At 64.5% G+C, this 26,893-nt stretch overlaps 2 protein-coding genes across 5 annotated transcripts; one reads left to right on the forward strand and one right to left on the reverse strand.

The window, feature by feature from the left end:
- The first annotated feature begins 3,449 nt into the window (after positions 1-3,449).
- On the forward strand, positions 3,450-22,186 carry ADGRA2 (adhesion G protein-coupled receptor A2). 4 transcript variants are annotated; one of them, XM_084499196.1, is made up of 19 exons: positions 3,450-3,700; positions 11,296-11,367; positions 14,342-14,413; positions 14,498-14,569; positions 14,756-14,827; positions 14,952-15,115; positions 15,210-15,423; positions 15,524-15,688; positions 16,158-16,359; positions 16,450-16,599; positions 16,705-16,866; positions 16,982-17,191; positions 17,275-17,476; positions 17,716-17,924; positions 18,009-18,136; positions 18,237-18,360; positions 18,454-18,599; positions 18,765-18,854; positions 19,076-22,186. In XM_084499196.1, the coding sequence occupies exons 1-19, from the start codon at positions 3,465-3,467 to the stop codon at positions 20,292-20,294; spliced, it is 3,909 nt and encodes a 1,302-aa protein (XP_084355322.1). In that variant the 5' UTR covers positions 3,450-3,464; the 3' UTR covers positions 20,295-22,186. The 4 variants fall into 4 exon arrangements, with proteins under 4 accessions (XP_084355322.1, XP_084355323.1, XP_084355324.1 ...); XM_084499197.1 differs by lacking the exon at positions 18,237-18,360 and having other exon boundaries at positions 17,280-17,476; XM_084499198.1 differs by lacking the exons at positions 18,009-18,136; positions 18,237-18,360.
- Positions 21,729-25,723, reverse strand: BRF2 (BRF2 general transcription factor IIIB subunit). The gene is made up of 4 exons (XM_084499201.1): positions 25,514-25,723; positions 24,848-24,907; positions 24,201-24,522; positions 21,729-23,965 (listed from the first exon to the last, which is right to left on the reverse strand). Exons 1-4 carry the CDS (start codon positions 25,683-25,685, stop codon positions 23,257-23,259), a joined length of 1,263 nt encoding a protein of 420 aa, XP_084355327.1. The 5' UTR covers positions 25,686-25,723; the 3' UTR covers positions 21,729-23,256.
- Positions 25,724-26,893: the final 1,170 nt, after the last annotated feature.

The following is a 26,893-nucleotide window of genomic DNA, read 5'->3' on the forward strand; positions in this document are numbered from 1 at the left end:
GAACATCTGTGGGAGCTGTCTGGTTTACGGCTCAGCCTCCTGCTTTCCCTCTCTCCGACGTTCTGTGCTTATTTCCTGAGCTGAAACCGAACACCAGCCACACTTAATGAAGCAGTTAAGGTGAGCTTCCAGGGGGGGCTGCGTGGCAGCGCAGGATTTCTCCTGGCTTCCGTGCCCTGGAGGCTCTGAAGGCGCAGGCCGGCGCTCAGAAGTGTGTGGTCCTCTGCTTTTCCCATCTTTTCCATCCAGAACTCCCCCGGCTTTGATGCCGGCCTCCTGCACGAGTCCTCTGCGGCTCGGGGGAGCCGTGCGTGGTGCTGCGAGGCTCCCAGCTGCGGGACGTCTCCTCTCTTCTCTCTTCTCCTCTCCTCTCCTCCAGCCGGGCCGTGCAGGTGGCCTGCGGGACGGGGCTGCGGGTGCTGCCCCCCGACAGCCGCAGCTGCAGCGCGCTGACAAGGCGCTGAGGAGGAGAGGAGCCCGGCGCAGCTCCTGCAGCTGTTTCTCTCGCCCATCCCACTTCCAGCAGGCTGCTTTTTTTTTTTTCCCCAAGCACATCGTGTCTGAGAGCTCTGCCTCGCCGAGGTAGGTGCAGCACCCGCAGGTGCCTTCTGCTCCTGCGTCCTCAGCACCTGCCCGCGCTCCCAGCCGGGCTGCTCGCCCTCCTCGGGCACTCAGTGCCTGCCCACGAGGCCACGGAGCTCCCGCAGAGGTCACCCAGCAGCTGGCGACTGCTGGGCACGGAATCAGAGCCAGCAAAGCGCAGGAAAAGGCTCCCAGCCTGTTATCGAACGGCTCCTCGGGGCAACGTCACTGTCAATATTTGCCTTGGAGGAACACGTCCAAGAGGAGAAGGCTCGGTTGTGGCCGGAGGGACCCCTCCTCGTGATTTCGCAGCCTCAGCAGTGAGCAGAGGACACGGCCGTGCCCAGCCCCGGTGCTGGGGGCCCACAGACCCCCCCCGAGGGTCCCCAGCACCGCGGGGCAGGCGAGCAGGGCCGCACATCTGCTGGGGAGGAACTCATCCCCGGGGATTTGGGGAACATCTGTGCGTTGGCTGCCTCTGAAAGGAATGAAGCTGCAGATTATCCCAGGCCGGGGCAGCGCGCGGCTGCTTCTCCTTTCGTGGCTCTCGGTCAGCGTCTGGGGCCGGCCGCGGGGGAGCAGCGGGGCCGCAGCAGCCCCCTCCTGCCACCGTGGCCACCCCGTAGCTGGGAGAAGGAGCCAGGAGCTCCTGGAGCTCCTCGCTGCCCCATTTCCAGGGCAAATTTGTCCCAGGGGAGCTCGGGGCCGTGGTGCAGCCCCCAAGAAGCACCCACCGGGGCTGTCTTGGGCAGGTGAGGGGCTCAAAGGCAGCCAGGAGCCGCTCGCGTCCCGGCCCCGCAGCCCGCTGCAGCCCTTCAAAGTGGGAAGCGTGTTTATTTCTTGGATATCGGGTTTCCGGCAGGAAGGCCGGCGACTGCCAAGGTTTTTGTTGGATCCCAGTGAAAGGAATCTCCAGCCCCGTGCTCGGGGTCCTTCCCCGCGCCTGCAGCGGATGGGGAGCGCTTCTGCCCCCGAATTGGGAGCGAGGGGCGCGGGGTTTGGCGCTGGCACGTCCTTAATTTGGGGTTGGAATCAGATCCTGCCTCGTCTCCCGGGCAGGAGGCGTCGGAAGGGGTCGGGGCTGGGGAGGCGTCGAGAGGGGCTGGAAGGAGTTGAAAGAAGCCGAGCTCCGTAGGGCCCGAGCCACGTGGGACGCGCTGGGGCTGAGCGTTTCGCATTTGTTATTGGTTTGGACAAGGTTTGGACTGTTCTTGGAGGTAACTTTATAGGGGATTGAGATTCCGAGGACCACGTACGGGGGCTTGATTGCTTCAATGTGCTGCGCAGGCAGCTCCAGAGCCCTGACTGTCCTCGGATGCTTCCAGCACTGACCGCTATCCTCCCGGGCTCGAGAGCCGTGCCAAGTCCCGTCCAGTCCACGCACAAGGAGCTCTGAGATCAACGCTGGGGTTTTCTGGGGCCCTTCCACGGTTATGGGGTCGCTGCCCCCAGAAAGGGGCACGAGACCGAGTGGGCTTCAGCCCCCAGGCTGGTGTTCTGCGGGAGGAGAAGGGAAGGGACGGTCGGTGCCTTCCGCGGGGTTTGAGAGGGAGGCAGGACGGGGCAGGGCTCCCTATTTTTGGGGGGAGTTGAGGGAAAGAGGCCATTCCTCCCGTTTGCCACAGGCAGCCCCGCACACGCAGGGATCCCGGGGCGGATGCCGGGCGCAGGCGGTTTCCTGTTGCTCTTCCACTTTTCAGCTGCAGGGTCCGGGACCGGCATCCTGCGGCGCTCAGCACCGGTGGGGCGTTCCTGCCCTGGAAATTGTGCTCAGTGGAAAAAAAAAAAAAAACAAAAAACAAAAGAGAGGAGGGGAGGGAGGCGTTGGGGACGCGGTGCCAAGCTCCCGCAGCCGGGGACCCCAGGAGCTCGGCGCTGAGCGGGTGGGAAAACGAGGCCACCGCCGGCTGAACCGCTCACAAACCACGCAGGAACCTCGACTGCTCCTGCTCCCGAGACAAAAACGCGTGTGGGAGCAGCTTGGGAGCGTGCTGCTGAGCATCTCTCCTCTCCCTGTATTTATTTAGAGAAAGGGGGAGATTTCTCTTCTCGCTCTGGATCTGGAGAGAAAGCGCCTTCCCCGAGCAGCGTCCTGTCTTCTCTCCGTGCCCCTCTTCCTCTGCTCCCTGGCGTGGGTGTCCCGAAGGCTTCATCGCCTGCTTTTGATCCCTTTCCATGAAAACTGCAGCGAGCCGTGCCCGGGGAGGAGATGAACCCTGGGAGGAGAGAGGGAGCTGGGGACACGAGGGGGGGAGCAGGAAGAAAAATATTGAGCTGAGCGTGGGGAGCACCAAAGCAAGCAGAACCCTGCGGCAAGCGGGGACATGGGGGCAGTGCGGGGGGCTGGGGGGGAACAGGGTGGGTCGCAGAGCCCCCCCCGGGCAGGGGGTGAGTGGGGCTGCAGCCCCCAGTGCTCGTCACCCCTGGGTCACAGCAGGGGCTGTATGGACGGGGGGTGTGCTGTAGGAACAGGGCTCGGCTGTCCCTTCCCCACCCTGCCCAGGTCTCCATCTCCAGCCCTTCCCCACCACTGCCCAATTCTCCAGCCCTGTCCCTCCCCACCCTGCCCACGGCTCCCTCTCTCCCTTTGGCGCACCCCTCGCCCCCCGGGGGGGGGGGGCAGGACGGGGATGAGCCCCTCTCCTCTGCCCCCCGACCCCCATCCCCGCTCCCCCCGGGGGCTCCGGGCTCCCTCCCGGCTCCGTGGCCGGGGCGGGCCGGGGGCGGGCCGGGGGAGGCGCCGGGGCCGGCGGCGGCGGAGGGCGGCGAACGGGGGAGGCGCCGCCGGAGCCGCCCCGGGGATCGGGGCGGCGGCGGCGGCGGCGGCGGCGGGCGCGGAGCCGGAGCCCGGAGCCCGGAGCCCGGTGCCCGGTGCCGGGGCCATGCGGGGGGGGACGGGGACGGCGGCGGCGGCGCTGGCGCTGCTGCTGCTGGCGGCCGGGGGGGGAACGGGGGCGGCGGCGAGGGGCTGCCCGGTGCAGAGCTTGGGCTGCAAGTGCGCTGCGGAGCGGCACAAGGCGAGCGGCCCCCCCGCGCCCCGCCGCCGGGTGCTGTGCAGCGGAGGGGGGCTCCCGGCGCCCCCCGAGCCCCGGCTGCTGCCCGACGGCACCGCCACGCTGTGAGTACCGGGGGAAGGGGCGCCGGGTCCCCGGGAGGGTGGGAGAGGGGGAGGGAGAAAGGGGGGGATCCCCGGAGAGCCCCCCGGAGGTGTCCTGCCCGGTGCCGTGGGGAGGATGCTGGGGGGGAGGAAGAAGAGGAGGAGGAGGGGGGCGAAGGGAGAGGAGTGGGGGCGAGCCCTGGGGGTACCCCGAGCCCTGGGGTGCCCGTGGGGCGCTCTCCGTGGGTCCGTGGGTCCCCGAGTCCCGGCCCCGTTCGCCCCCTCGTGCGCCCACCCTCGCCCCGCAGCGCCGCGCGTTCCTCCTGCCCTGCTGCCCTCCTCCCCTCCTGCCCTCCTTCTCCCTCCCCTGCTGCCCTCCTTCCCCAGCTGTGCCCCGACAAAAGCCCTTTTCCTGCCCCCCGTAACCCCGAGCCGTGCCCGGGCTCACGGCACCGCGAGCTCCGAGGGGACCCGGGCCGGGCAGGCAGGCGGGGGGGCTCCCATCGCTGCGGCTGCTTGGAGCTCCGGGGGAGGATGTTGTTGTTTGAAAGCGGCTGCTTTGGCTGGAAACGTTCGCTGGGAAGTAGCGAGGGGCTCTGGCTTTGTGCAGGGGGCTGCAGCCGTCGCCTGCTTCCTAAAAACTCAGCGCGGGGAGGTTTTGGGGCTCTGGGCAGGCGCTGGCAGCCTGCGCGCCTCCTCGCTGCGGCGGCGGGTCACGGTGTTTATTTATAACTCCCGAGGAGATGTTTGAATTAAAATCTGGCTCGGAGGGCAGGGACGGCACAGCCGCTGCGGGAGGGGACGTCGCTTTTGCCCAGAGCCTTGTCCCTGGGGGAGCCGGGGCTCCGGCTGCCACCTCCTGCCCCTCGGCAGGGTTTGGGGAGCGCTGCGGTGAGCTCGGTGCTCGCGCACCCACTTGGCCACGTTTTTGTCCCATCAGCACCGGGCATTCCTGGTTTCAAGGAGGTTCCTGGTCCCACGTGTGCCACTGGAGAGGCTTCGCTTTGGGGCGGTGATGTTCGTTTTGTGACCGTCGGGTGGCCGTGATGGTGACCCACCACGGTGTACGTGGAGTGTGTCCATGAAACCTGTCTGTGCTGTGTGGGCAATGTGAGCGTGCTCTAAACGCAGCAGTCCTAATAAAAGCGTGAAGCATCCCGAAGCAGCAGCAGTGACGTTCATCCAGGGCCTCGCCTTCGTGCTGGGAGGCTGCAGGGGCGCGTGGAGGCTGGGCTCTGTGTTCGTGCCCTCCCTCGCGCTGGCTCTGCTCTGAATTTCTCTCTCCCCAGGGCCTCTGACGTGTCGGCCCATTGGAAATACCTGCGGGGACTTCAGAGCCCTTTGCCAGCTCGTGGTTGGGAAAAGTGCCTGCCTCGTTGCCTGCTCTTGGGCTTTCTTCTGCAGGAGCAAGGGCGATGGCACTGCCCAGTGCCCGGGGTGGCTCCCACAGCGCTGGGGCCGAGAGGGAAGGGGATTTTTGGAGGCGCCATGCCGGGAGGGCGGTCACGGGGCTGGGGTGACCGTGCAGCAGCATTAGGGCATTACACGATCCCACTAAAACGTGACATGAAACCTACAGGCGTAGGCAGAAACCTACAAATATGCGGTGACCCTGGGCTCTGCTCTCTCGCAGTAAACATGATTTATTCTAAACCCTTTCCAGATGGGACAATCAAAACCAGAGGCTCCGGGTTCGTGAGCGTCTCCTGGAGCCACTGGGGTGCGGGCAGGACAGGAGCAGGCGGCGTGGCCCGGGCTGCACGCGCCTCGGGGACATCCTGCTGGGGACAGCCGCGACCCCGGCTCCGAGCAGGGCTCCTGCACGCCCCGGGGATGCTCGGCATCGGCACTGCCCCAGCCACGGGTGTGTTCGGTGCAGGGTAAGGCTCCGAAACGGCTCCAGGCTTCATCCGGTCTGGCCTGGAAGCAGGAATGTGCCCGCGCTAATGAGCGGCGCTAATTCCGTGCACGGGAGGAGGACGGGAGGAGGACGGGAGGAGGACGGGAGGAGGACGGGAGGAGGACGGGAGGAGGACGGGAGGAGGACGTTCCCGGCTGGCCGGGGGAGCTCTGCACTGCGCATCTCTCGCTCTGCCTCGCTTTTGTTTTTTTCCCACACTCTCGGTTTACTTCTTTATTTATCTTTACTTATTAGCCCTGCCCTGAGGAATCCAAGGCTGCCTCAGCAGCAGCTGCTGCTTATTTACCCCCCTGTGACCGAGAAGCTCTGGCTGGCAGCGCGGCCAGCACGGGGTACGGGGTGCTGGGCACGGCCACGGCTCCGCTGATGGTTTTACCCCCACTCCAGCCTCTCCCACACTGCCCACGATGGGGACGTGGCAGGGAGGTAAAGCCAGAGATGCTGAGCTGGAGAATTAACTCCATGGGGGCAGAAGTGGTGGCAGGAGCCCTGCCTGGGTGCCCGGGGGCTGCACTGGCCTCGGAGCAGGGTGCTGGGCACCGGCCGCCCTCATCCATCCCAGCTGTGGGTGCCAGGGGTGCTTACCGAGACAGGACCCGGCGCTTCTTGCCTAAACGTCAGCAGGTCTCCGGGCTTACCGAGAGGCATCTGGGGGATGGGATGCTGCAGGTACGGAGCCCCCGGCCCACGTCGTTACAGGGCTGAGGTCTCCCTCGTGGCGGAGCTGCTGCTTTGCTCCCGTGCAGCGTGTGGGCATCGGCGAGGGGGACGTTCCTCAGCCTGACGCCCCCGTGCAACCTGAGCAAAGGTGTGTGTGCTCTGCTCCCCGCCCTCTTTTACACCTGGAGGAAACCTGAACGCAGTCCTCGCCCCTTGTGGGGAGGAAGGAAGGATGCTGACCCCCCCTTGGTGCCTGCTGCTCCATCGGGACTCTGGGGCTGTGGATTTCCCAAATTTTGTGCCGGGGGCGTTTGGCATCCCGGGGTGCTGCACATCACAGCCCCGGCCATCCCTGCGGCGTGGTGACGAGGGGCCGGGGCTGTGCAGAGGTGCACTAACGAGGTTTAACGCCCTCCCCCCGGCTGACCCCGTGCTAATAGCCCGATGGAAAGAGCGCCGCGGCCCTCCCCAGGCCCAGATAGCCGCCCTGGCCACGGCCAGCCCCGCTGTCACACGGGCAGGAGCCCAAACCTCTTCCAGATGTGGAATCCCAGCACAGGCCTCATTTATGTGCACAGCTTGATTGCACTAAATTACAGATTGTCTGCAGGGAATAGAGGGCTTTGACTTACGACCAATTTCCAGTTCTACTTGAACTCCCCTCTCCAAGGCCTGTTTGTCCTGAGCCCCGCAGATGGTTTCTTTCTGAAACCTTTTTGAGCCATTTATTCCATATTTATCGGGCAGGTTTTTAGTTTTTTTGTTTTTTTTTTTCTTCCTTCCCACCCCAAAAATTTTTGTTGCCCTCCTTGAAGCGGTGAGGGCCTGGGGGGGACCCCCACGGTGTCCGTGCAGGGGACGGGGAGGTGACCTGCCCGGGGACAGGGCTGGAGCTGCCCGGCGCCTCGCAGCATCCCGGCTCTGCTGCTGCCTCTGTTTGCTGGGAGGGGAAATAAAAAAAAAGGAAAAAAAAAAATAAAAAAGAAGGAGGCTTCTGGCATTTGCAATGTGGAGAGGGTTTTGGAGACAGGAACTGCGGAGGCGCAGATGCTCCCATGGCTGCGAGCAGGGAGGTTGAAGGGAGCTGCCCCGCGTCGGGCTGCTTTGGGGGCTGCTTGCAGGCTCCAGCCCTCGCCCCCCCAGGCCATGCTCACACCGTGCTGCCTCCGGCTCCTTCACCCTCTGGGCCTTATTTTTCCTGCGCCAACAAAAGCCGAGGGCTGGGACGATAATTTTCACCGTCCGAAATAGCCCGGCGTGACGTTGCAGGGAGGGAAGAGCAGCACAGCACCTCGCCGGCCGGGGGGCCCCGCTCCGCTCCTCCCGAAATCCCAGCGAACGCCGAGCTCTGCGCAGGGCACAGCCTCCGCCGTATCTGCTGCGAGCATATGCTTTAAATTAATGCGCTCGCAGAGCAAAGCATAGCTGGCCCTCCCCGCCCCCACGGCCGTCACCCCGTTATTAACCTCCGCGCCGCTCGCGTTTCCCTCTCTGCTGCGCGCCCGGCCGCGGGGAGCGACGTCTCCTGCCTCCTTTTTTGGTTGGGTACATAGGAAGTTTATTGTTTCAGCAGCCCAGTTTCTGGAGCCGTTATTTATCCAAGTGGATTCCAGCACGCTTGAAAAAACAATCTTGTTTTTTTTTTTTTTTTTTTCCACTTTTGGCTCCTCTTTTTTGAGATGGGAGGGGGGAGAAAAAAAAAATAAAGAAAGGAAAGGGCTTCCTCCATCGCTGTGGGGTCTGGGTGCCCCCAACACCCAGCGGGCTGGGGACAGGATGCGAGACCCCGGGCAGCCCTCGGGGGTGGGAGGGTGCTCCCCAGTGGGACCCCGCCGCCCCCTCCCTGCTCTTTGCGTTTGACTCCACGCCCTGGTTCTAATCCCTGCATTGTCCAGGGGGCTTTTCCAGCCGCCGCTCAATTAGCCGATTATTGTGCCCCTTGGTGGGGTTGTCCCATGTCGGTGTGGGGTCGTCCCGCAGCGGTGGCACATTTTGGGGCTGTTTGGCTGCGGAGCCACCGGTGCTGCCCTGGAGGGACGCGGGATGCAGCCTTTGGGGGCAGGAGGATGCTGGAGAGGTGCGAGGGCGCTGAGGTTTTTGTGTGAGCACGCCGTGCCCAGAGCTTTGCGCTGCTCCTGTGCTGGGCACGTGGCTCTGGCACGCTCCGAGCTGTTTAAGCCCAGGTTTCGGGGTGTCTCCTGCCTCGGCGTCTGCCTGCGCGCCCTGCTCGGAGGTGAAGAGTCCCAGCCTGGGCTGGAGCCAAAGCAAAGCTCTTGAGGAGCAAAGCCGTGCTTTCATGGCCTGCCAAGCCCCGCAGACAGCTGGGACGTGGGGGGACCGTGTCCCCCCTGCACCGCTGGCCACGAGGACCTCGGTGAGCATCGGCCACAGGGCAGGGGGATTGCCCCAAATCCCGTGCCAGGGCTGGGTCCCCCCCTCGGTGCCGTCAGCCGCAGGGCGAGCGCTCCTCCGGGTCACCCCCTGCTTCACCCTCCTGCCGCCTCCTCCCCTCGCTGGAGTAAGGAGGGGAATTTCTTGCAGCCAAACAAACCCAGGAACATCTGTAGTGCTCCACGTCCTGCCTCCAGACAGCAGCGGAAAGCCTGAAATAGCCCTCGGCCCAGCACCCTCCTGCCGGCCTCGTGCGCCTTCGTCCCATCGCGTTTTGGGGGGAAACTCGGTTATTTTGGTGCCACCGGGTGCCTTGGGGACCTGCCGCACGCTGCTCTGTCACTGCTAATGTGGGGGCCATGGGGTGTTCTGGAGCCTGGTGGGGCTCCCTGAGCAAAACCGAGCCATTGCAGAGCGCAAATATCCGCAAAATCAGTGAAAGCAAAATAAAAGTGCGTTTGCGGATGTCGGTCGTCGCGGGGCAGCACGGCTGGGCTGGCTTCTGCGGGGCAGGGAAAAGAATGACGAGGGTGGCTAGCTGGAAAAGTTTCCTCAGGAAGAAAGCTTTCAATCAAACCGTTATTATAATTGCAAATTTCATGCGCCAAATATTCAGTTTGGTCGGGGACCTCGTTTCCTTCACGAAGCGAGGACAATGCGCCCAGCAGCAGCAGCGTGCCCAGCCTGGTGTTTGTGTCCGGACCCCTGGGTTTCGGGGAGGGGTTTGGGCTTGTTTTAATGGCTTCCCTTCATCGTGGGAGAGCCGAGACGTGCTGGGTCTGCAGCAGCCCCAGCTCCAAGCAGGTGTCCGGGGGGTCTCGTGTGGGCAGGGGGCGAGTGCCTGTGCCTTGGGGCGATCACCGTGCCGTGCCCGCGTCCCCCCGTTACTCATCAGCTGTGTTTTGGGGGCTCCTCTGCTCCGTGACTCTTCAGCGTCACACATGGGTGCTGGTGGATGTATTTCACGCCCGGGGAACCCAGCTGTAGGGTGGGGGGTCCCCAAATGCACTCGCTCCACCGGGCAGAGCCTGGTGGGCGAGGGGAGGGCGCCCCCGCCCCAGCTCTGCCTTCGCGGCCGGCCCGCAGCCTGGCTGCAGATCACACAGGATGCTGATTTCATCTTGGCCTGCCTGCGCCTCGCCTTTTAAGGAGGGGAGTTTTGTTTTTATGGCAGAAGCCTCGAAGGTCCCAGGGGTCCGGAGAACAAAGCGAGCATCTCCCGGCGCGGGGGCTCGCTCCGGGGGGGCTGCGTTGGCCTGGGGTGGGCTCGGGGCATGCCTGGGGTTGTGATCCCAGTGGTGCTGAGCCCCCCATGTGCAGGCACCCGTCCTCCTGCTCCCCGTGCTTCAGCCCTGGCCGTAACCAAAGCTGCGCCCTCGGGACGTGGAGCACGCAGCGGAGGGGATCTGAGCCCCTGGGTGCTGGTGCAGGGGATTTCTGCTGCCCCAGCCCCGCTTTATCGGGCAGCCCCCGAGACGTCCCCACGCGCACAGCCCGCGGGGGCTCTGCTGGGTTGTGAAATCTGCTGCTGCTGAATTAAAACCTTCTGGAGCCGCTGGGGCCAGCCCGTCCTTGAGCAACAGCCCCTGGCTGACGTTGTGGCGAGGGGCTGCAGCGCGCTGTGCCCCGGGAACGGTGCTGCTGGTCCCTCTGCCATCCCAGCCAGCCAGCGTCCTGGGGCTGCTGGTGGGGACTGGTGCCAGTGCTGGTGGCTGCTGGGGGGAGCCGGGCAGGGTCACAGGGCCCCACGGGCACGGCGCTGCCCGGTGCCAGCTCCTCCTCAGCACAGGATGCGGCCCCGTCCCGCTGCGTGCTGCAGGGCAGGGAGTGGGACGGGAGCTGAGCCCATGGCAGGGTTCATCCACAGCCCCCCCCCGGGAGCCGGGGGGCCTCCGGGTCCTGGCCACAACGTGGGAACAGGGCCAGGGAAACCCGGACGCCGGCGGCGACGTCCGCCCGCTCGCTCGCTGGGTTTTCGGAGGAGGGCGGCCGGAGAGCGGGGCCAGGCCTGCCCGCAGCACACAGCCACCATTCAGCCCCGCTGCAGAAACTGCCCGTGTGTAAACAGCCCCGTGGCGGCCGTCAATGAGCCCTTTTTCCTGCTCCTCTCCCCCGGACGCCGTGTCCAGGGCGCCCTCCCCGCCGCCGCCTTTTCTCCCTCTGCCTCTCACCGGTGCGCGCCGTGGGGCTGGCGGGGAGCAAGGTGTGGGGCAGTGGGGTCGGGGGTGCCCAGCGGCATCCAAGCACCTCAGTGAGCTCCGACAGCTCATGGGGAAGAGCTGGAGGAGCCCCAAGGGTTCCCCCAGCAATCCTCAGTGCAGGTTTTGGGTGCATCACCCTCACATCTGTGCACACGGGGCCGGGCAGGTGATGGGAGCGAAGCGGCAAGAGCCGGCACAGCCCTGGGGACCTCCAGCCTGGTGCCACCATGACGCAGACCATGGCACGGTGTCCCCATGTGGGTGCAGGGCTGTTGTGTCACCAGCTGGCCCTATAAACCTGTCCCTGAGCCCCCACCACATCGCCGTGGGACCCTTTTTTCCCGCTCCCCCCCAACCCACGGGCACTCGGCACGCACAGCGCCCATCGCAGACCAAATAACGGCACCGGCCCTGACCCCCTCCCTGTGCTCTCTTCCCCACAGGCTCCTGAGCAACAACAAGATCACGGTGCTGCAGAACGGCTCCTTCTTCGGGCTGCGGGCTCTGGAGAAGCTGTGAGTGCCCGGGGGGCTGGGGCAGGGGCAGGAGGGGGGCCGGGGGTGGGCAGGAGCCTGGTGCCAGCAGCGCAGCTTGGGCCACGCTCCCCAAATCACTGCGGGATGCTCCCGGCGTGCTCTGTGGGGCCGGGCGCTGCCCCCCGGGCGTTGGGTTTGCCACCAGCACCCGCGGGCGTCCCCGGGTCCCTGGGAGCTGCGTCGGGGCGGGAGGCACCGGGAGGGGGCCACGCTCCATGGGGGCCGGTATGAAAAGCGACATTGTCCCCCCGAACAAAGTCAACTTTCTTATCTCCCCATGAAAGGCATCTCTATGGTGGGAGCCTTAATAAGGGGAGATTTATGGCCCCCATATGGATCTGATCTGTAGGTATGCAGAAGGGACGGGCGCACTGAGGGCGTTTTGTTCCCCGTCGAGGGGCTCGCGCATTCCCGAGCCAAATGGGGCCCGCGGGGCTGGGGTGGCCCCGGGGCTGGGGGGGGGCTCCTGCTCTGGGGACAGCTCAAGGGTCCCCGTCCCTTCACGGGAGGGTGGTGGCCCCGCTGACGGGTCCCTGTGGGGTCACCCCTGGGGATGTGCCCTACAGCACGCGGTGCCAGGGACATCGCCCTCCCCATGCGGCTCCTTTTGGGGAGTCTCACCGGGGGGGGCGGCGGCTCCCCGGGGACCAGCCCAGCCTGGATCTCGTTAGGCTGAACAAGGCAGCGTTTATTCACGTGGATCTTGTTCGAGTTACACGGCCTGCACCTGCCCCAGCAGAGCCCAGCTGCTTCGCCAGGGCACGGTGCACGGCACTGGGGTGCCCAGGACATGGCACTGGGATGAGTTGTGCTTGGCACTGCTTTGGGGCTGGGTTAGGGTGCGTGCATGGTGCCTGGTGCCTGGTGTTGGGGCCAAAATTGGATTTTTAAAGCCACAGAAATCCCCACGGTGCCGTTTTGGGTCTTGGTTCAAAGCAGTTGGTTTGGGGACCCAACATTCACTGCCTGCATCCCTGTAATCCCCCACAGCCAAGTCCCCCCCCTGCTGCGGTTCGAAGTTTGGGGTCACCTCCTCCCTCCCTCCCTCCTCCTGGCACCGAGCTCTCATTAACGGGCGGATTAACGAGGGCGGGCAGGGAGCAGCCCGGGTCGGTGGGCACCGTGCGCCCTGGGGGCAGCTCCCTGGGGGGACCCCAGCTCTGCAGCCCCCTGGTTACTGGAGGTCTCCCAAACACCTCCGTGCTCCGGGAGCCTTGAGCAAGCAGCCAGCCCGTGCTGCCCGAGCACAGCACAGCCTCCTGCTCACCTTCTCTGCACCAAACCCTGCTCGGAGCCCGACGGGTTGGCCAAGGGCCGCGCTCCCCCCATCCCTCGGGCCGGCCAGCGTCACGCCGCGCCTCGCCTGATTGCCCCCGACAGCAGCCCTAATTGTTCTCATCGGGTCGGAGCGGGGCCGCGGCACAGACGTGCCCCGTGGAGGGGACGTGCTGGGGGGCTCCGGGGGCCCCCACTTTGCTCCTGGGGCTCCGTGGCCCCGTGCCCGCTGCCGGCACCGGGTGCGATGCGGCCACCGGGGCCGAGCTGTTCCCAGGGTCCCCGAGCCACCTCCGCGGCGTGCAGGGGAGCCCCACGGGCAGCGCCCCTCGGGGCTGGCAGCTCGGCATCTCCGCTGATGTGCAGCGGCCTAATGAGATTAATGAGGGTGAGCGGGGCCGGAATGCAGCCGGGGCTGCCCTCATTAGCGCAGCCCCGCTCAGGAGCGCCCTGCCCCGCGCCGGGGCCGCTGCTTTCCCTGCACAGGGCTTGGGGCTTGGCCAGGACGGGTCCCTCCTGCCCCATCCCTGGCTGTGGCTTTTGGGGTGGCCCCGAGCTTGGCTAGGTGATAGAAGCCTGAAAAGCTGCTGGTAACAGCGGCTGAAAGCTGCTGGTAACATCCCGCACATGGGAAAGGGCCCAGAAATCCCAACGTGCTGCACGGGCACGGCACACCGGGGACCAGCAGAAACGCCAAGGCAAAAAAATGAGGTGCAGGGAGAGGATTTGAGAGGTGCTGCTGCAGCAGCCCAGGGCCTGGCCAGCGGGGACGAAGCGAGGAGGGCTCCCCGACGGGCCGGCTGCGAGCCCTGGTCCCCGCTGGGTGCCATCCCCCATTGGGGCCCTGGCAGCCCCCAGCCACGGCTGCATGCTTACTGGAGCTGTTTAATTTTGGATGTGTTTGGGGCTGTGCTGGCCACTTGTGGGGGTCGGTGTCCTGGGGTCGGTGTCCTGGGATGTGTCTGGGGACGGGCGCGGGCGGTGGCGCAGGTGAGGGGAGCTGTTCCTTCAGCACCTGCCTCACCTGAGCCGCCCTGCACGCCCCTGAGCTGCTCTTGCACACCCTTTACACCCCCCTGCACGCCCCTTGGCACCCATCCTAGAGCTGGGTGGACGTCCCCACACACCGGTGGGATGCTTCTGCTCATGGGAGCAGCCAGGCTGGGGGTGCTGCAGCCGAGCAGGCCACCCCACGGCTGGGTCCCCACCACTGTGGCAGCCGCCCCGTGCTGGCACAAGCCTGGAATGTGTCTGATCTGATATCAGATGGGTGCCTCCAATCAAGCCAACGACCCAAACGAGCTTTCTCTGGGCTGTGGAGCCTGTGGGGCTCCGCTGTGTCCCCCCGAGGAGCCCCTCTCTGCTCCGGGAGGGTGGTGACAGCAGCAGCAGCGTGGCCGTGGTGTGGTGGCAGCAGCGTGGCCACGTTCTCCGGGCGGTAATTCCCCTGTAATGCGAATCCAGCGACGCTTCCCTCCTGGCCGTGGCTCCTGGAGGCTGCTGGCGGGAGCTGGGGCCGTGCCGGGCGCGAGGCCAGGGGGGCAGGAGGAAGAGGAGGGGTTTGGCGAGCGCTGCTGGAGAACAGGATGCACTCACGCCCCACAGCACCGCACGGGGAGGGGGCAGGATGATGGCGCGGGGCCCCCAGCACCCTGAGCCTGTGCCCGTCTCCCCGCAGGGACCTGAAGAACAACCTGATCAGCACGGTGCAGCCCGGCGCCTTCCTGGGCCTCCCCGAGCTCAAGCGCCTGTAAGTGCCTGCGAGGGCTGCCCACGGGGGGCTGGGGGCTGCGGGGTGTCCCCAGCGCTGATGTCCCCTCCGCGTGCCTTGCAGGGACCTCTCCAACAACCGCATCGGCTGCCTGAGCGCCAGCGTCTTCCAGGGGCTCTCCAGCCTCCTCCGGCTGTAAGTGGCACCCTGGGGCTCCCGGCCAGCCCCTGGGTCCCCTCCTGGTGTCTGGGGCACAGCCCAGAGCCCCGCTGGAGCAGCGGGTGACACCAGGAGCCTCAGGACACGGCGAGGAGCCTGGGTTGCAGAGGTGTCCATGGGGTCCCGGTCCCCTCCATGCCCTCTTTCTCTCCTGTCTTGCAGCAACATGTCGGGGAACATCTTCTCCAGCCTCCCACCTGGTGTCTTCGACGAGCTCCCCTCGCTGAAAGTCGTGTGAGTACCCAGCCACCTCCATCCCCGTGCCCTGCAGCGCACCCAGCCCTTGGCACTGGGCACGTCCCCTCCTCCTGCTGCGCGCCCGGCCGCGCCACCACCCCCGTGACGCCGCCCCTTGCAGGGATTTCGCCACCGAGTACCTGACGTGCGACTGCAACCTGCGCTGGGTGCTGCCCTGGGCCCGCAACCGCTCGGCGCAGATTTCGGACCGGACTCTGTGCGTCTACCCCCGGCACGTGCACGCGGTCCCCCTGCGCGGCGCGCGCGAGAGCCAACTGCGCTGCGGTGAGCGGGGGCCGGGGGCGCGGGCAGGAGGCACGGCCGGGGGCCGGGGGGGGCTCACCCGGCCGCCTGTGTCCCCTCCCCAACCCCCCTGCAGCGGGCACCCCGGAGCTGCACACCCACCACCTCATCCCGTCGCTGCGCCAGGTGGTTTTCCAGGGCGACCGGCTGCCCTTCCAGTGCACCGCCACCTACCTGGACAACAGCACCCAGATCCGCTGGTACCACAACCGCGAGCCCGTGGAGGAGGACGAGCGCACGGGGGTCATCGTGGAGGAGAGCCTCATCCACGACTGCACCTTCATCACCAGGTCGGGACGGGGAGGATGGGGGTAACGGGAGGGGGGTCGCGGGTTCGAGGGTGCCGAGCGCCGTGGGTGGGACACTTTGGCACGTCCCCTCTGCCCGCAGCGAGCTGATCCTCTCCAACATCCACGTCTCCGCCAACGGCGAGTGGGAGTGCGCCGTCTCCACCTCGCAGGGCAACGTCAGCAAGAAGGTGGAGATCGTGGTGCTGGAGACCTCCGCGTCCTACTGCCCCGCCGAGCGGGTCACCAACAACCGCGGCGACTTCAGGTAGGGACCGGCGGCGGCGGCGGCGTGGCCACGGGGGACGGGGCTGTGCGTGGTGCGGAGCCCCCCTCACCTCGTTCCCACCCCCCGTGTGCGGTGCGTGCCAGGGCGGGGGGCTCGCCGCGGGCGGGGGCCCGCAGGTGACCGGGCGTCTGGTAGCAATTAGCAGCCGCGGGGAGCGCGAGCGCCTTTGAAGGGCTTCCCGTGCCGGCAGCGCAGCCCGGCTCCAGCAGCAGAGGTGTTGGAATTTCTCTGGCACGAGACGAAAGGCTCCGGGCGCCCGCCGTAACCTCAGCGGGGCCGTTACGGAATATAAATTCCCGGTACAGTCAATGTGGCTTAAATTAGTGGTGCCCCCCCACCCCCCAACCACCACCTTTTCTGTGCTGAGCCGAGCGGGATTTGGGGTTAGGGGTTCGGGCAGCTTTCTGGGGAGCATTGCCCCGTGGTCACGGTGTCTTCGCACATCCAGGTGGCCCCGCACCTTGGCGGGCATCACCGCCTACCAGTCGTGCCTGCAGTACCCCTTCGCCTCGGGGCCGGCGAGCGGGGGCCCGGCGGTGGAGAAGCAGGCGTCGCGGCGCTGCGACCGCGCAGGGCGCTGGGAGGAGGGCGACTACTCCCACTGCCTCTACACCAACGACATCACCCGCGTGCTCTACACCTTCGTGCTGGTGAGCCGGGGGCTCGACCCCGCTGTGTTTGCCCCCGGAGGGGCCGGGCACAGCCGGTGACCCTGTGTGTGTGTGTGTCCCCCCCCGCAGATGCCCATCAACGCCTCCAACGCCCTGACCCTGGCCCACCAGCTGCGCGTCTACACGGCCGAGGCTGCCAACTTCTCGGACATGGTTGATGTCCTCTACGTGGCCCAGATGATAGAGAAGTTTATTGGCTACGTGGATCAGATCAAGCAGGTAACACCACTTTTTTGGGGGGTAAAAGCGTGAATTGGGGTGTTGGCTGCTGGGGGTGGTTGGACGGCAGCGAACCGCAGCTGATGCCGCCCGCTCTCCTCGCAGCTCACGGACGTGATCGTGGAGATGGCCAGCAACATCATGCTGGTGGACGACCACATCCTGTGGATGTCGCAGAAGGAGGAGAAGGCCTGCACCAGCATCGTGCGCTCCCTGGAGAAGATCGCCGCGCACACCCTCAGCAGCAACTCCCAGCACATGGCGGTGGTGAGCCTGGCCAGAGAGTGGGCAGGGGGCTCTGCCCGTGCCAAGGGGGGGTCTCTGCCCATCCCAGGGGGGTCTCTGCCCGTGCTGGGGCTGACGGCCACCCTATGCCCAGCAGAACTCGCGCAATATCGCCTTCGAGGCGTACGTGGTGAAGCCCGAGAGCTACGTGGGGCTGAGCTGCGTGGCTTTCCAGCGGCAGGATGGGGGTCCTGCTGGGCGCAGCCCCCCGGCCGAGCGGGCAGCCGAGCCCCAGCCTGACCAGCAGCTGCGGCTGCGCTGCACCACGGGGCGCCCCAACGTCTCCCTGACCAGCTTCCACATCAAGGTACGGGTCCCCTGGGGGCCGGGGCAAGGTGGGAGACTCGGGAGGAGCCGGCCCGTGCTCACCGGTGCCCGTGCGCCCCGCAGAACAGCATCGCCCTGGCCTCCATCCAGCTGCCTCCCAGCCTCTTCGCCAGCCCCATCCCTCCAGCCCCGCCGGCCGACTGCAAGCTGCAGCTGCTGGTCTTCCGCAACGGGAAGCTCTTCTGCAGCACCGGCAACTCCTCGCGCCTGGCGGACGACGGCAAGCGCCGCAGCGTGGCCACGCCGGTCATCTACGCCGGGACGTGTAAGGGCTGCGTGTTGGGGGGCTGCTGGTGGCTGGGGATGGGGGCTCCTGGGGTGCTTTCCCCGCTGCTCCTGCAGAGCAGAGCCATCTCGGGGGGGCGGCCGTGCTCCTGGAGGGGTCCTCCTGGGGTGGTGGTGACAGCAGAGGGGTGGCAATGTGCCCGTGTGGTGTCCGTGCCCTGGGGTGCAGGCAGAGGGGTGTGCGGTGCTTCTTGTCCTGCTCACTCCGTTCCCTGGCAGACGGCTGCGGCGTCGGGAACCTGACGGAGCCGGTGGCCGTGTCGCTGCGGCACCCCGGGGAGGGCGCGGACCCCGTGGCCGCCTACTGGAACTTCGAGGTGCTGGGGGGCATGGGGGGCTGGAGCGCCGAGGGCTGCCAGCTGGCCGCACGGGAGCCCAACGTCACCTCCCTGCACTGCCGGCACCTCAGCAACGTGGCCGTGCTCATGGTAGGTGGGGGAGAAAAGGGGGCTGGGGTCAGGGGAGATGGGGCGCAGGGAGCGGGGTCTGACGGGCTGCGGGGCGCCCTGCAGGAGCTGAGCGGTTTCCCCAGCGAGGCGCGAGGCCCCGTGGAGGTGCTGCACCCGGCCATGTACACCTGCACGGCCGTGCTGCTGCTCTGCCTCTTCACCACCATCATCACCTACATCGTCAACCACGGGTGAGCGTTTTGGGGCCCCGACTGGCGGGGCGTGGGCAGCCGGAGGAGCCCTCTCCAGCGGGGGCCACAGCTCAGCGCCACCCTTCTGCTTCTCTTCCAGCACCATCCACATCACGCGCAAGTGCTGGCACATGCTGCTTAACCTCTGCTTCCACATCGCCATGACGTCCGCCGTGTTCGCGGGGGGCATCACCCTCACCGGCTACCTGCTCGTCTGCCAGGCGGTACGCGCCCCCGCGCCGGGCTGACCGCAGCGGGGGGACACGGGCACAACATCCACGGCGTCCCCGTGCTGACCGTAGCGCCTCGTCCTGCAGGTCGGCATCATTTTGCACTACTCCTCCCTGTCCACGCTGCTGTGGATGGCAGTGAAGGCTCGGGTCCTGTACAAGGAGGTGACCTGGAGGGCGCCCCGGCAGCCGGACGGGGACGCGGCGCAGCCGGCCCCTCGGCCCATGCTCCGGTACCGATGTCCCCTTGCCCCGACCCCAAACCCCGACCGCCTGCTGGGACCCCCGGGCTGGGCAGGATCAGCTCCTGCCTGTCCAGAAGCTGCCACCCAGCCTGTGTCCCCGTGTCCCTGTGTCCCTGTGCCTCGATGAGCAGCGCCCTCCTTCTCCCCTCGCAGGTTCTACCTGATCGCCGGCGGCATCCCGCTCATCATCTGCGGCATCACGGCCGCCGTCAACATCCACAACTACCACGACAACAACCCCTAGTAGGTGGCCGGCTGCTCCCCGCCTTCCTCCCTCGCGCTGGGAACCTGGGCACGCTTGGGAAGGGTTGGTGGGACCTTCCCCGGGGGCTCTGCATTTATTGGGAAAATGATGTGGGACACGGAGACCGGCCCCAGGGCACCTCGAGGAGGGTGCTGAGCAGCGAGGCGCCGCGGTGCACGGCCACAGCTCTGCTGACGGAGGCTCCTTCTCTCCCTCACAGCTGCTGGCTGGTGTGGCGGCCCAGCCTGGGCGCTTTCTACGTCCCCGTGGCCTTCATTCTGCTCGTCACCTGGATGTATTTCCTCTGCGCCGGGCTCAACCTCCAGTGCCGGCCTTCCCCGCAGAAAGAAGTCCCCGAGGCGCTGGAGACACCGCCGAGGCTGGGTGGTGGCGGCGGTGGGGACCTGCTGACAGACTCGGGGTCCATCTCGGTCACGCTGAATTCGGGGCCCTCGTGCCCCGAGGCGGACGGCGTCTACTCCCTGAAGGTGCAGCTCTGGGCGCTGGTGACCACGCACGCCCTCTACGTGGCCCTCTGGACGTTCGGGGCCGTGGCCGTGTCCCAGCGCTGGTACCTCAACATCATCTTCAGCTGCCTCTACGGGGTGACGGCGGTGGCGCTGGGGCTCTTCATCTTCATCCACCACTGCGTGCGGCGCCGGGACGTGCTCAGCTCCTGGTTCTCCTGCTGCCCCTCTTACCGGGACGCGCTGCCCATGCAGGCTTACGTCCACCCCGGCACGGCGGCGGCCTTGGGCGGCTCGCAGGTCTTCATCGGCTGCGCCCCGGAGGCTGCCCGCTCCGCCGAGTCGTCCTCCTCGCCCAGCAGCGCCGGCTCGGCCGCGGGGCGCTGCAAGCTCACCAACCTGCACGTGGCCCAGAGCCAGGCCGAGACCCGGCCGGGTTCCTGCGAGGAGCCGGAGCCCGACGGCAAGAGCTGCGGGGCGGGCCGGCACGCCAGCAACCTCCACGGGCGCAGGAACCACAAGGGCAGGACTAAGCAGCACCGGGAAGGGAAGCACCACCGCTTGAAAGTGCTGCGGGGCCCTTCCTCGGAGCAGCCCTCCAGCGAGAGCGGCAGCGTGCACAACAGCCACTCGGAGAGCTACCACAGCAGCAGGAACAGCCCCCCGAACGTCGGCCGCGTGCGGCCCCCGGCCCCCCAAGAAGGGGAGACGGCGCCGAGCCAGTCGGAAGGCAGCGACGGAGGGCGGCGGGCGCCCGATTTCGCCGAGGCGCGGCGGAGGAGCGCCAGCAGGGACAACCTGCGGCAGGCCGGCGCCGTGGAGAAGGAGGCGAAGCGGCGCTCCTACCCCCTCAACGTGGCCAGCCACAACGGCGGCCTCAAGGGCAGCAAGTACGACGTCAACCTCGCCAGCAGCGCCGACGGCGTGGCCGGGATGAGGACCGGCCTCTGGAAGAGCGAAACCACGGTGTGAGGGAGGGGAAGGACCCGACGGCCGCGGCGCCGGAGCGCGGCCCTCCTCGGGTGGGCCCGGGGGCGTCCTCGGGGGGCCGGGAGCGTCGCTACGTGCACTACGGGGGGCCAGGGCGGGGGGCGACGCCGGGCCCGTCGGTCTCAGGGAGGCCCCGGCCTTCCGCAGCGCTGGGCTCGAGGTGAAAGGCAAGCGTTGCTCTTCAGCGGCCTGAAGGGCAGCCGCGCTTCCGTCGCTCCTGCAAGTCACTTCGGACTGATCCTAAATGCTATTTTATAATATACAGAGGAAACAAATGTCTATTTTTCAGAATTTCTATATTATTGAATGTATATATGTATAGACAGAGCCGTAACCGACCCGAGTGCCTCCGTGTTACCTACCAGTGTTCTCCACGGGGCGAGCGTGCCCCTGGGGGTTTTGGCAATAGTCCGCTCGTGCCACGACTGCAATATTCCCACCGGGGCCGAGGGGACCACACCAAGTGCCCTTGATGTTAAGATGCCATCCTGCAGACGCTTGCCAGCCTAGATGAGCTTTTTTTCTGAACGAGTCAGAAAGCAGCAGCTCAGTTGGAAATGTTTTCACCTGCAATCCTTTTCAGCCGTGTGTTCTTAAGAGACAGTATTTAGCCCTGTGGGTTACTCAGTTGCCAAAGTGAAAGCCATATTTCGAAGCAAGCACGAGGTAAGAGAATTAAGAATGGCTTCTAAATGAACGTGGATCGTCTGTCAGCTCCCCAAACCAAAGAGCCCAACCCTGGGCGCAGACCCGAGCAGGTCCTCAGCCGTAGCCCAGCTGTGCACACTCAGAGGATTCCACGCTCTGCTCCCACAGAGCCAAAATCCAGGCAGCCCCGTAATGAACGGCCTCGCAGCCTGTGCTGGGTAAGACAGGAGGAAAGAGCTCCGTGGAGGCAGGGGCTGCTCCTGGGAGAGGTGGGAGAATGGTGCCCGTGGTGGTGGCAGGGAGATGTCAGTCAGGGAGATGTTTTGGTGGTGGCAGGGAGCTTCCCATGGACCGCTGACGTGGGCTGCCCAAAGGGCTGGGACTTGGCTAAGCACTTACTTTTCCCCATTGAAAACAAGTCCTGCTTTTCCAACACGCAAACAGAAGAGCCATACTTGCTCCTGTGCCACCTGTGCCATCTTCAGCCTCCCTCTGCCTGTTTCTGTGCATGCAAATAGGTTTAATGATCTTTCCCTACCTCCCGCGGGGTCACAGGGCTCAGCCAGGGGCTGAGAAGCGCTGAGGAGGCTCCCAGGCCAGTCCTCCGTGTACACCACGGGCAAGGGGCCCGCAGGATCCAGAAGTTGGAGCCCACAGCACTTACTGCCAGAATTTTCTCCCCTCCAGAATTAGCTCCTCTCTCTTTGGGCCCCTCTGGGTTACCGCTGGGTTTGCTGCAGTTCTGCCACGCTTCTCTGACCAACCGCCTGCTTAAAAACACGTTTTATTGGTATTTAATACAATTTCAATCCTTATGTCAATACGCAGCCTACGTGGCCTTGCTGATGCTGAGTTGTTATATATGCTTGCTGCACTGTGACAGTATTATATAAAAAGCTTTGTATTATTAATTACACTTTTTTTTTTGTCTGTTTACATTACAAGCAAATGACATATCAACAGAGAGCTTCTTGCAATATACGTGGGGGAGGGAGGGGAAAATATGCCAAAGAAATGTCTTTAAAGGGGTCTTTTGCATTTTTATATAAATAGAATGTTTCTAGCAGATATGTTTTGTTTAATATATTAAAGATTTGCAAATCTGCCAAGATTTCCTGTTATTTCTCGCAGCCTCTGCGTTCAAACACAACAGCCCGCGAGGCACACAGGGGTCAGTGTTCCACCGAGTTGTGCAATGCTTTGAAATGAGCAGCCAGCGCCGTTCCGCTCACACGAGCCACAGCTCTACCTTTGCCACAGATTTCCAGCAGCTTCCCCTTGCTTATTTAGCTGAGAAACCGGGTAGTTTTTCTGTGACGTGGGCCAGGCTGAGTTTCCCCGGGGATGGCTGCAATCCCTAACCCTGGCAGTCCCTCCTCGGGCGGCTCCACGCAGACCCAGGGCAGGCGACGGGCGCTGTTTGGTGAGAGGGACGCTGCTCAGAGCTGCTTTAGCCTGGGAACGTGGGGCCGCAAATTAAATCACCCCTCTGCCTGCTCCCAAAGCCACCCTGCTGTCGGCTGAAGCTCAGAACATGAGAACACCCCTGGAAAAGCTGGAACAAAGTTGCAGAAACCCATGGAAAAGCTCCAGGAACCCACTGCGGGGCGAGGCGCTGGAAACCTCCACCTCACCCTGCGCGTCGCTCCTGCTGTGACCGAGGGACGGGCAGCGCTGCTCCCTCTCTGCCCTCCAAAGCACAAAAAAATCGCTGCAGCAGCTTTACACTGCCCCCGACAGGCACGACTGAGGCAGGGACCGGCTGCCACACCGCAGGGCCTGGGATGTGCAAGCCAAAGCCACCAGCTCTGAGCACATCCACTAACTCCAGCCACATAGCAGCGAGGAAACAAAAACCAGGCCAACTTCAGGATAAATCCAGCTGCAGCACGACTCAGGAGCGGGCAGGGCTGGGCTGGGTTGGCTCTCCCCAGCACCCCGACATCGCTCCCTCACCTGTGTGTTAGCACACTCACCCGTGGCACCTGCCCCACAGCTCCTGGATTAACCAAAATGCATTTTAGCAGAGGCTGCAATGAGAGAGAGTCGAGAAACCATTCCTGTACTTCTGTATTTAACAAAATATAACAAACCCCAAAGCAGGAGGAGCTCTTTAAAAGACCCGTTTTGGTCCAGAACATGAGTCAGGACGCACCCTACTCCCCCCCAGTCCCACTTCCACCACCAACTGTCCCCGCAGCGTCCAACAGCTCGTCTACCACCAGGTTTTATGGTTTGGTCCCAGTTTGGTGCTCCAGTGGCACTGCCCTCTGGGCCATCCTGCTGCCAGCCCTCCTCACTGCCACGCCTTGGCCTTCCTGAAGGCGCGGAGCTCCTGGGGGCCCCGCAGGTACTGCTCTATCTCACTGTCCGAGATGGGCTCGTCCCCGGTGAGGGCAGCGTCCGACTCGCTCAGGGCTGCCGTCCGCAGTCTCTTCCTCGGATGGATGAGGCAGGGCGGCAGCAGGGGCCTCTGGCTGCTGTCACGCTTGTGTTTCCCTTCCAAAGGGCAGCCCTCCTCCTGTCCTGGCCCTGCTGCTGGAGGAGAGCCGGTGGATCCCTCGCCCTGGGCTTCCCCGTGCTGCTCCTCCGCATCCCGCAGGCTGAAGGCGTTTTTCAGCAGGACCAGCCGGTGCTGCAGCAGGTCCCCAAGGTGCTTGACCACCGTCTTCTTGTCCAAGTGGAACACCCGCAGCCAGGCCAGCTGGGATGCCATCCTCAGGAGGATCTCATGCAGCTCCCGCAGCCTCAGGCGGGCGGGCGGGGGCAGGGGGATGCCCGCCAGCTCGCAGAACCGTGCCAAGGAGCAGGCGAGGCGGGCGGCGGGCCGCAGGGACTGCCAGGACAGGAACGCCGCGGCCGTGACGATGGGGACGGGGTGGCGGCCCGTGACCAGCCAGGTCTCGCTGGCCAGCTCCACCACCTGCAGCGTGCGGGCCACCACCCGCTCCTCGTCCTCCACAAACGGGGCAGGGACGTCCTTGGCGCGCTGGAACAGGTGGAAGCTGGAAGAGGACAGAGTTCAGAGCTAGAAACAGCGCGGGGAAGCCTCAGACCTGGCTGCAGCCCTTAGGCTCAGGTGCTGAGTGCCTCCCGGGGCTGCGAGCTGCCCACAGGAATGCTTTTTCATAGCAGAACGGCGTCTGACTGCAGCCTTCCACCCCCAGCTGCATTTTAGAGGCTTTTGCACACATCGGGACTCAACGCAGGATGCTGAAGTGGCAGAAGGGCCCACGTTACCTGCTGAGGTGTGTCTTCACCAGATCCGCCAGGCTCAGCGCCGGCACGGAGATGCCGAGCTCCTTCTGCACGCTCAGGTAGACGCCGGCAAACAGCTCCTGCTTGGCGTAAAGCAGGGAGCAGATCGTGCCCATGGTCAGCGGCCAGCTGTGCTGCCGGCACGTCACGAAGACGCAGCAGCCCCCCAGGAGCTCCTTCTTCTCCAGGCTGACCAGGTGGAAGGCGGGGTGCTGCAGCGCTCTCTGGAAGTACCCCACGGCCGTTTCCTCAAACACCGACGGCAGCTGCAGGACTTTACAGAGATCCTGGACCCGTCGGACCCCTGCGAGAAGAGACTGCTTTTATGATCAGCTCGCGCAGCTTCTTATCTGTGTGTTCATCTCTCCTCAATGCCACCGTGCAACCAGCATTCACCCAGCCCCAGGCAAGGACACAAGGGCTTTTCCCCCCAGCCCTGTGTGCGGGTAAGGCAGTTTGCTTCAGGCAAACTGGACGCAGAACTAACTGCTGCCTTCGTTTAGTGCCAATCCCCACAGGCTCTTCCCATTCCAGAGAGCTTCAGAAATGCATTGAACAAATTGCAGCAAAGCAGAAAGCAGCAGAAGAGAATCGACGTGTACAAATGAAACCGACCGGCACGCTCTTACCTCGCTGCATGCAGCGGCTCAGCTGCTCTTTCTGGCCGGTGCTCTGGGAATACGCCACCTCTGAAAAAGAGTAACTGTTAGGGCTGGTAACCTCACGCCAACAGCAGGGGGGCTGTTTAGATTTTGGATCATTTTGGATCAACAGGGGGATCATTTAGATTTTGGGCAACTGGACGGCCACGGTGCCAGATTCCAATTTTCAGAATCGCCAGCCCTTTGAGGCCACTAAGCAAGACCTGGTGGCAGAGGCTGAATGATGTTAAGGTGCAGGATCCCCTTCGGGCCACCGCTCCTCTACAAACAGCAGCAGCAGACGGCCTGGGGGCTCCTCCAGTGCACTTCCAGGTGGTTCAGATGCCAAAAAGCCCCACACCTTGTGTGTGTGTGTGTGTGTTTGTGTGTTCTGGGCATAAAGCCTGCCTGCGAGGTGCCCTCAGTTTGAATTTATAGCGAGAAAACTTGTCGCTGCTCGCTGGCTTGGGGAGGGCAGGGGGATGCTGGGTTTCAGCCGGGCAGCACCCAGTGGGGCTCCTGCCACGCAGGGCACCCAGAGAGCCAATTAAACTGCATCGAGAGCGATTAAACCACACGGAGCAATGAAACCGCAGCCGCTGCCAGGGGCTGTTTGGAGCCCCCCTCAGCGGCCTCCCCGGGGCCGGGCCGCACCTCGCAGGTGCTGCTCGTCGCTGTAGGTGGTGGTGAGCAGCCCCTCGGCCAGCACACAGCCGCAGGCGGCGCACACCAGCTGCTGCTGGGCGTAGTGCGAGTCCTCCACCAGCGCGGCCGAGCCGCACTCGGGGCAGCGGCCCCGCTCCCGGTCCCGGCCCCGCTCCGCCATGGCCCCGCTCCGCCACCGCCCGCCCGGGGCAGGCCCGGTCCGTCCCGGTCCGTCCGGGTCCTTCCCGCCAGGCCCCGCTCGCAACGTTCCGGCCTCAAGGGTTCCGCCCTCAGGGAGGGGGGTGGTAACGGGGAGGGGGGGGGTAAAAGTCGGGAATAAATGCAAAAAAAGGGCATGATAAACACAAAAAGCACACGCTTAAAAGAACTAAAATAAAAATTAAAGAGAAAAAAAAAATAAAACACCACAAAAAAAAACATAAAACGCTCCCAAACACACCACCAAAAAAACACCCCCCCCAAAAAAAAACCAGAAAACACCCCCAAAAAAGACACCCCCAAAAAAAGAACACAAAAAACACCCCAAGAAAACACAAAACAGCTCCCCCCCCAAAAAAAAAAAATCACCAAAAAATAAAAATAAATAAATTAAAAACCACAAAAGCACCACAAAACCCACCAAGACCTTCCCCACCAGGGCCTTGTCACCCACAACTCATCGTTTGTGGGGTCCCGGGGCACCAGGCGCTGCCTCCTCCCCCTCAGCCCCTCAGACAGGGGCTCCCCATGGCCGAGGCCATCCCCGTCCCCCCCCCCGCCTTTCATCATGGCCCCAGCGCTGTTTGAGGCCACTCAGGGCTCCTGAGCTCAGGTCTCGGGGTAAATGGCCCTCGACACAGCGGGAGGCTGATTACCACCAGGTCTCTCTCCATCAGGCCCACAATTGCGGGGCCATTACAATTAGGGGCCGCATTGCTGCCACCGGGGTAATTTGCCAGGCTGCCCGCCAAGGAGCTTTTGCACATTTTTTTTTTGCTTCACAGAAAGTCTCAGTTCTCGTGATGGTGACAAGCTGGCCGATCAGGTTCCCCCTCCCCATGAGGTGTTTACCGTGAACTTCCTGCACAGATAGCTGACAGGGATGGAGCTAGCCCCAAAATACCTGCAGGGTGAGGAGTTTCGGCCAGCAGAGCTGGTCACAAGGAAAGGGTGAGGTCCCGGGGCTGCAGCACCAAGGACTAGTTTCATTTTGCAGGTCACTGATGCACAACCATTGCATTTTCAGCCTGTTCTCAATACACACAACGTGCTCCAAAGCACATCCTCCCACCCCACACCTCTGCGAGTTACTGCGGAGGTCAAAGCACCAGCCCACGGCACACACACAAAACCACAAGCAGCTCACACTTCAGTTAGAGGTTAAAGAGA

Source organism: Aythya ferina (genome assembly GCF_964211825.1).
Source record: "Aythya ferina genome assembly, chromosome: 27".
In the NCBI taxonomy this organism is placed as follows: Eukaryota; Metazoa; Chordata; class Aves; order Anseriformes; family Anatidae; genus Aythya; species Aythya ferina.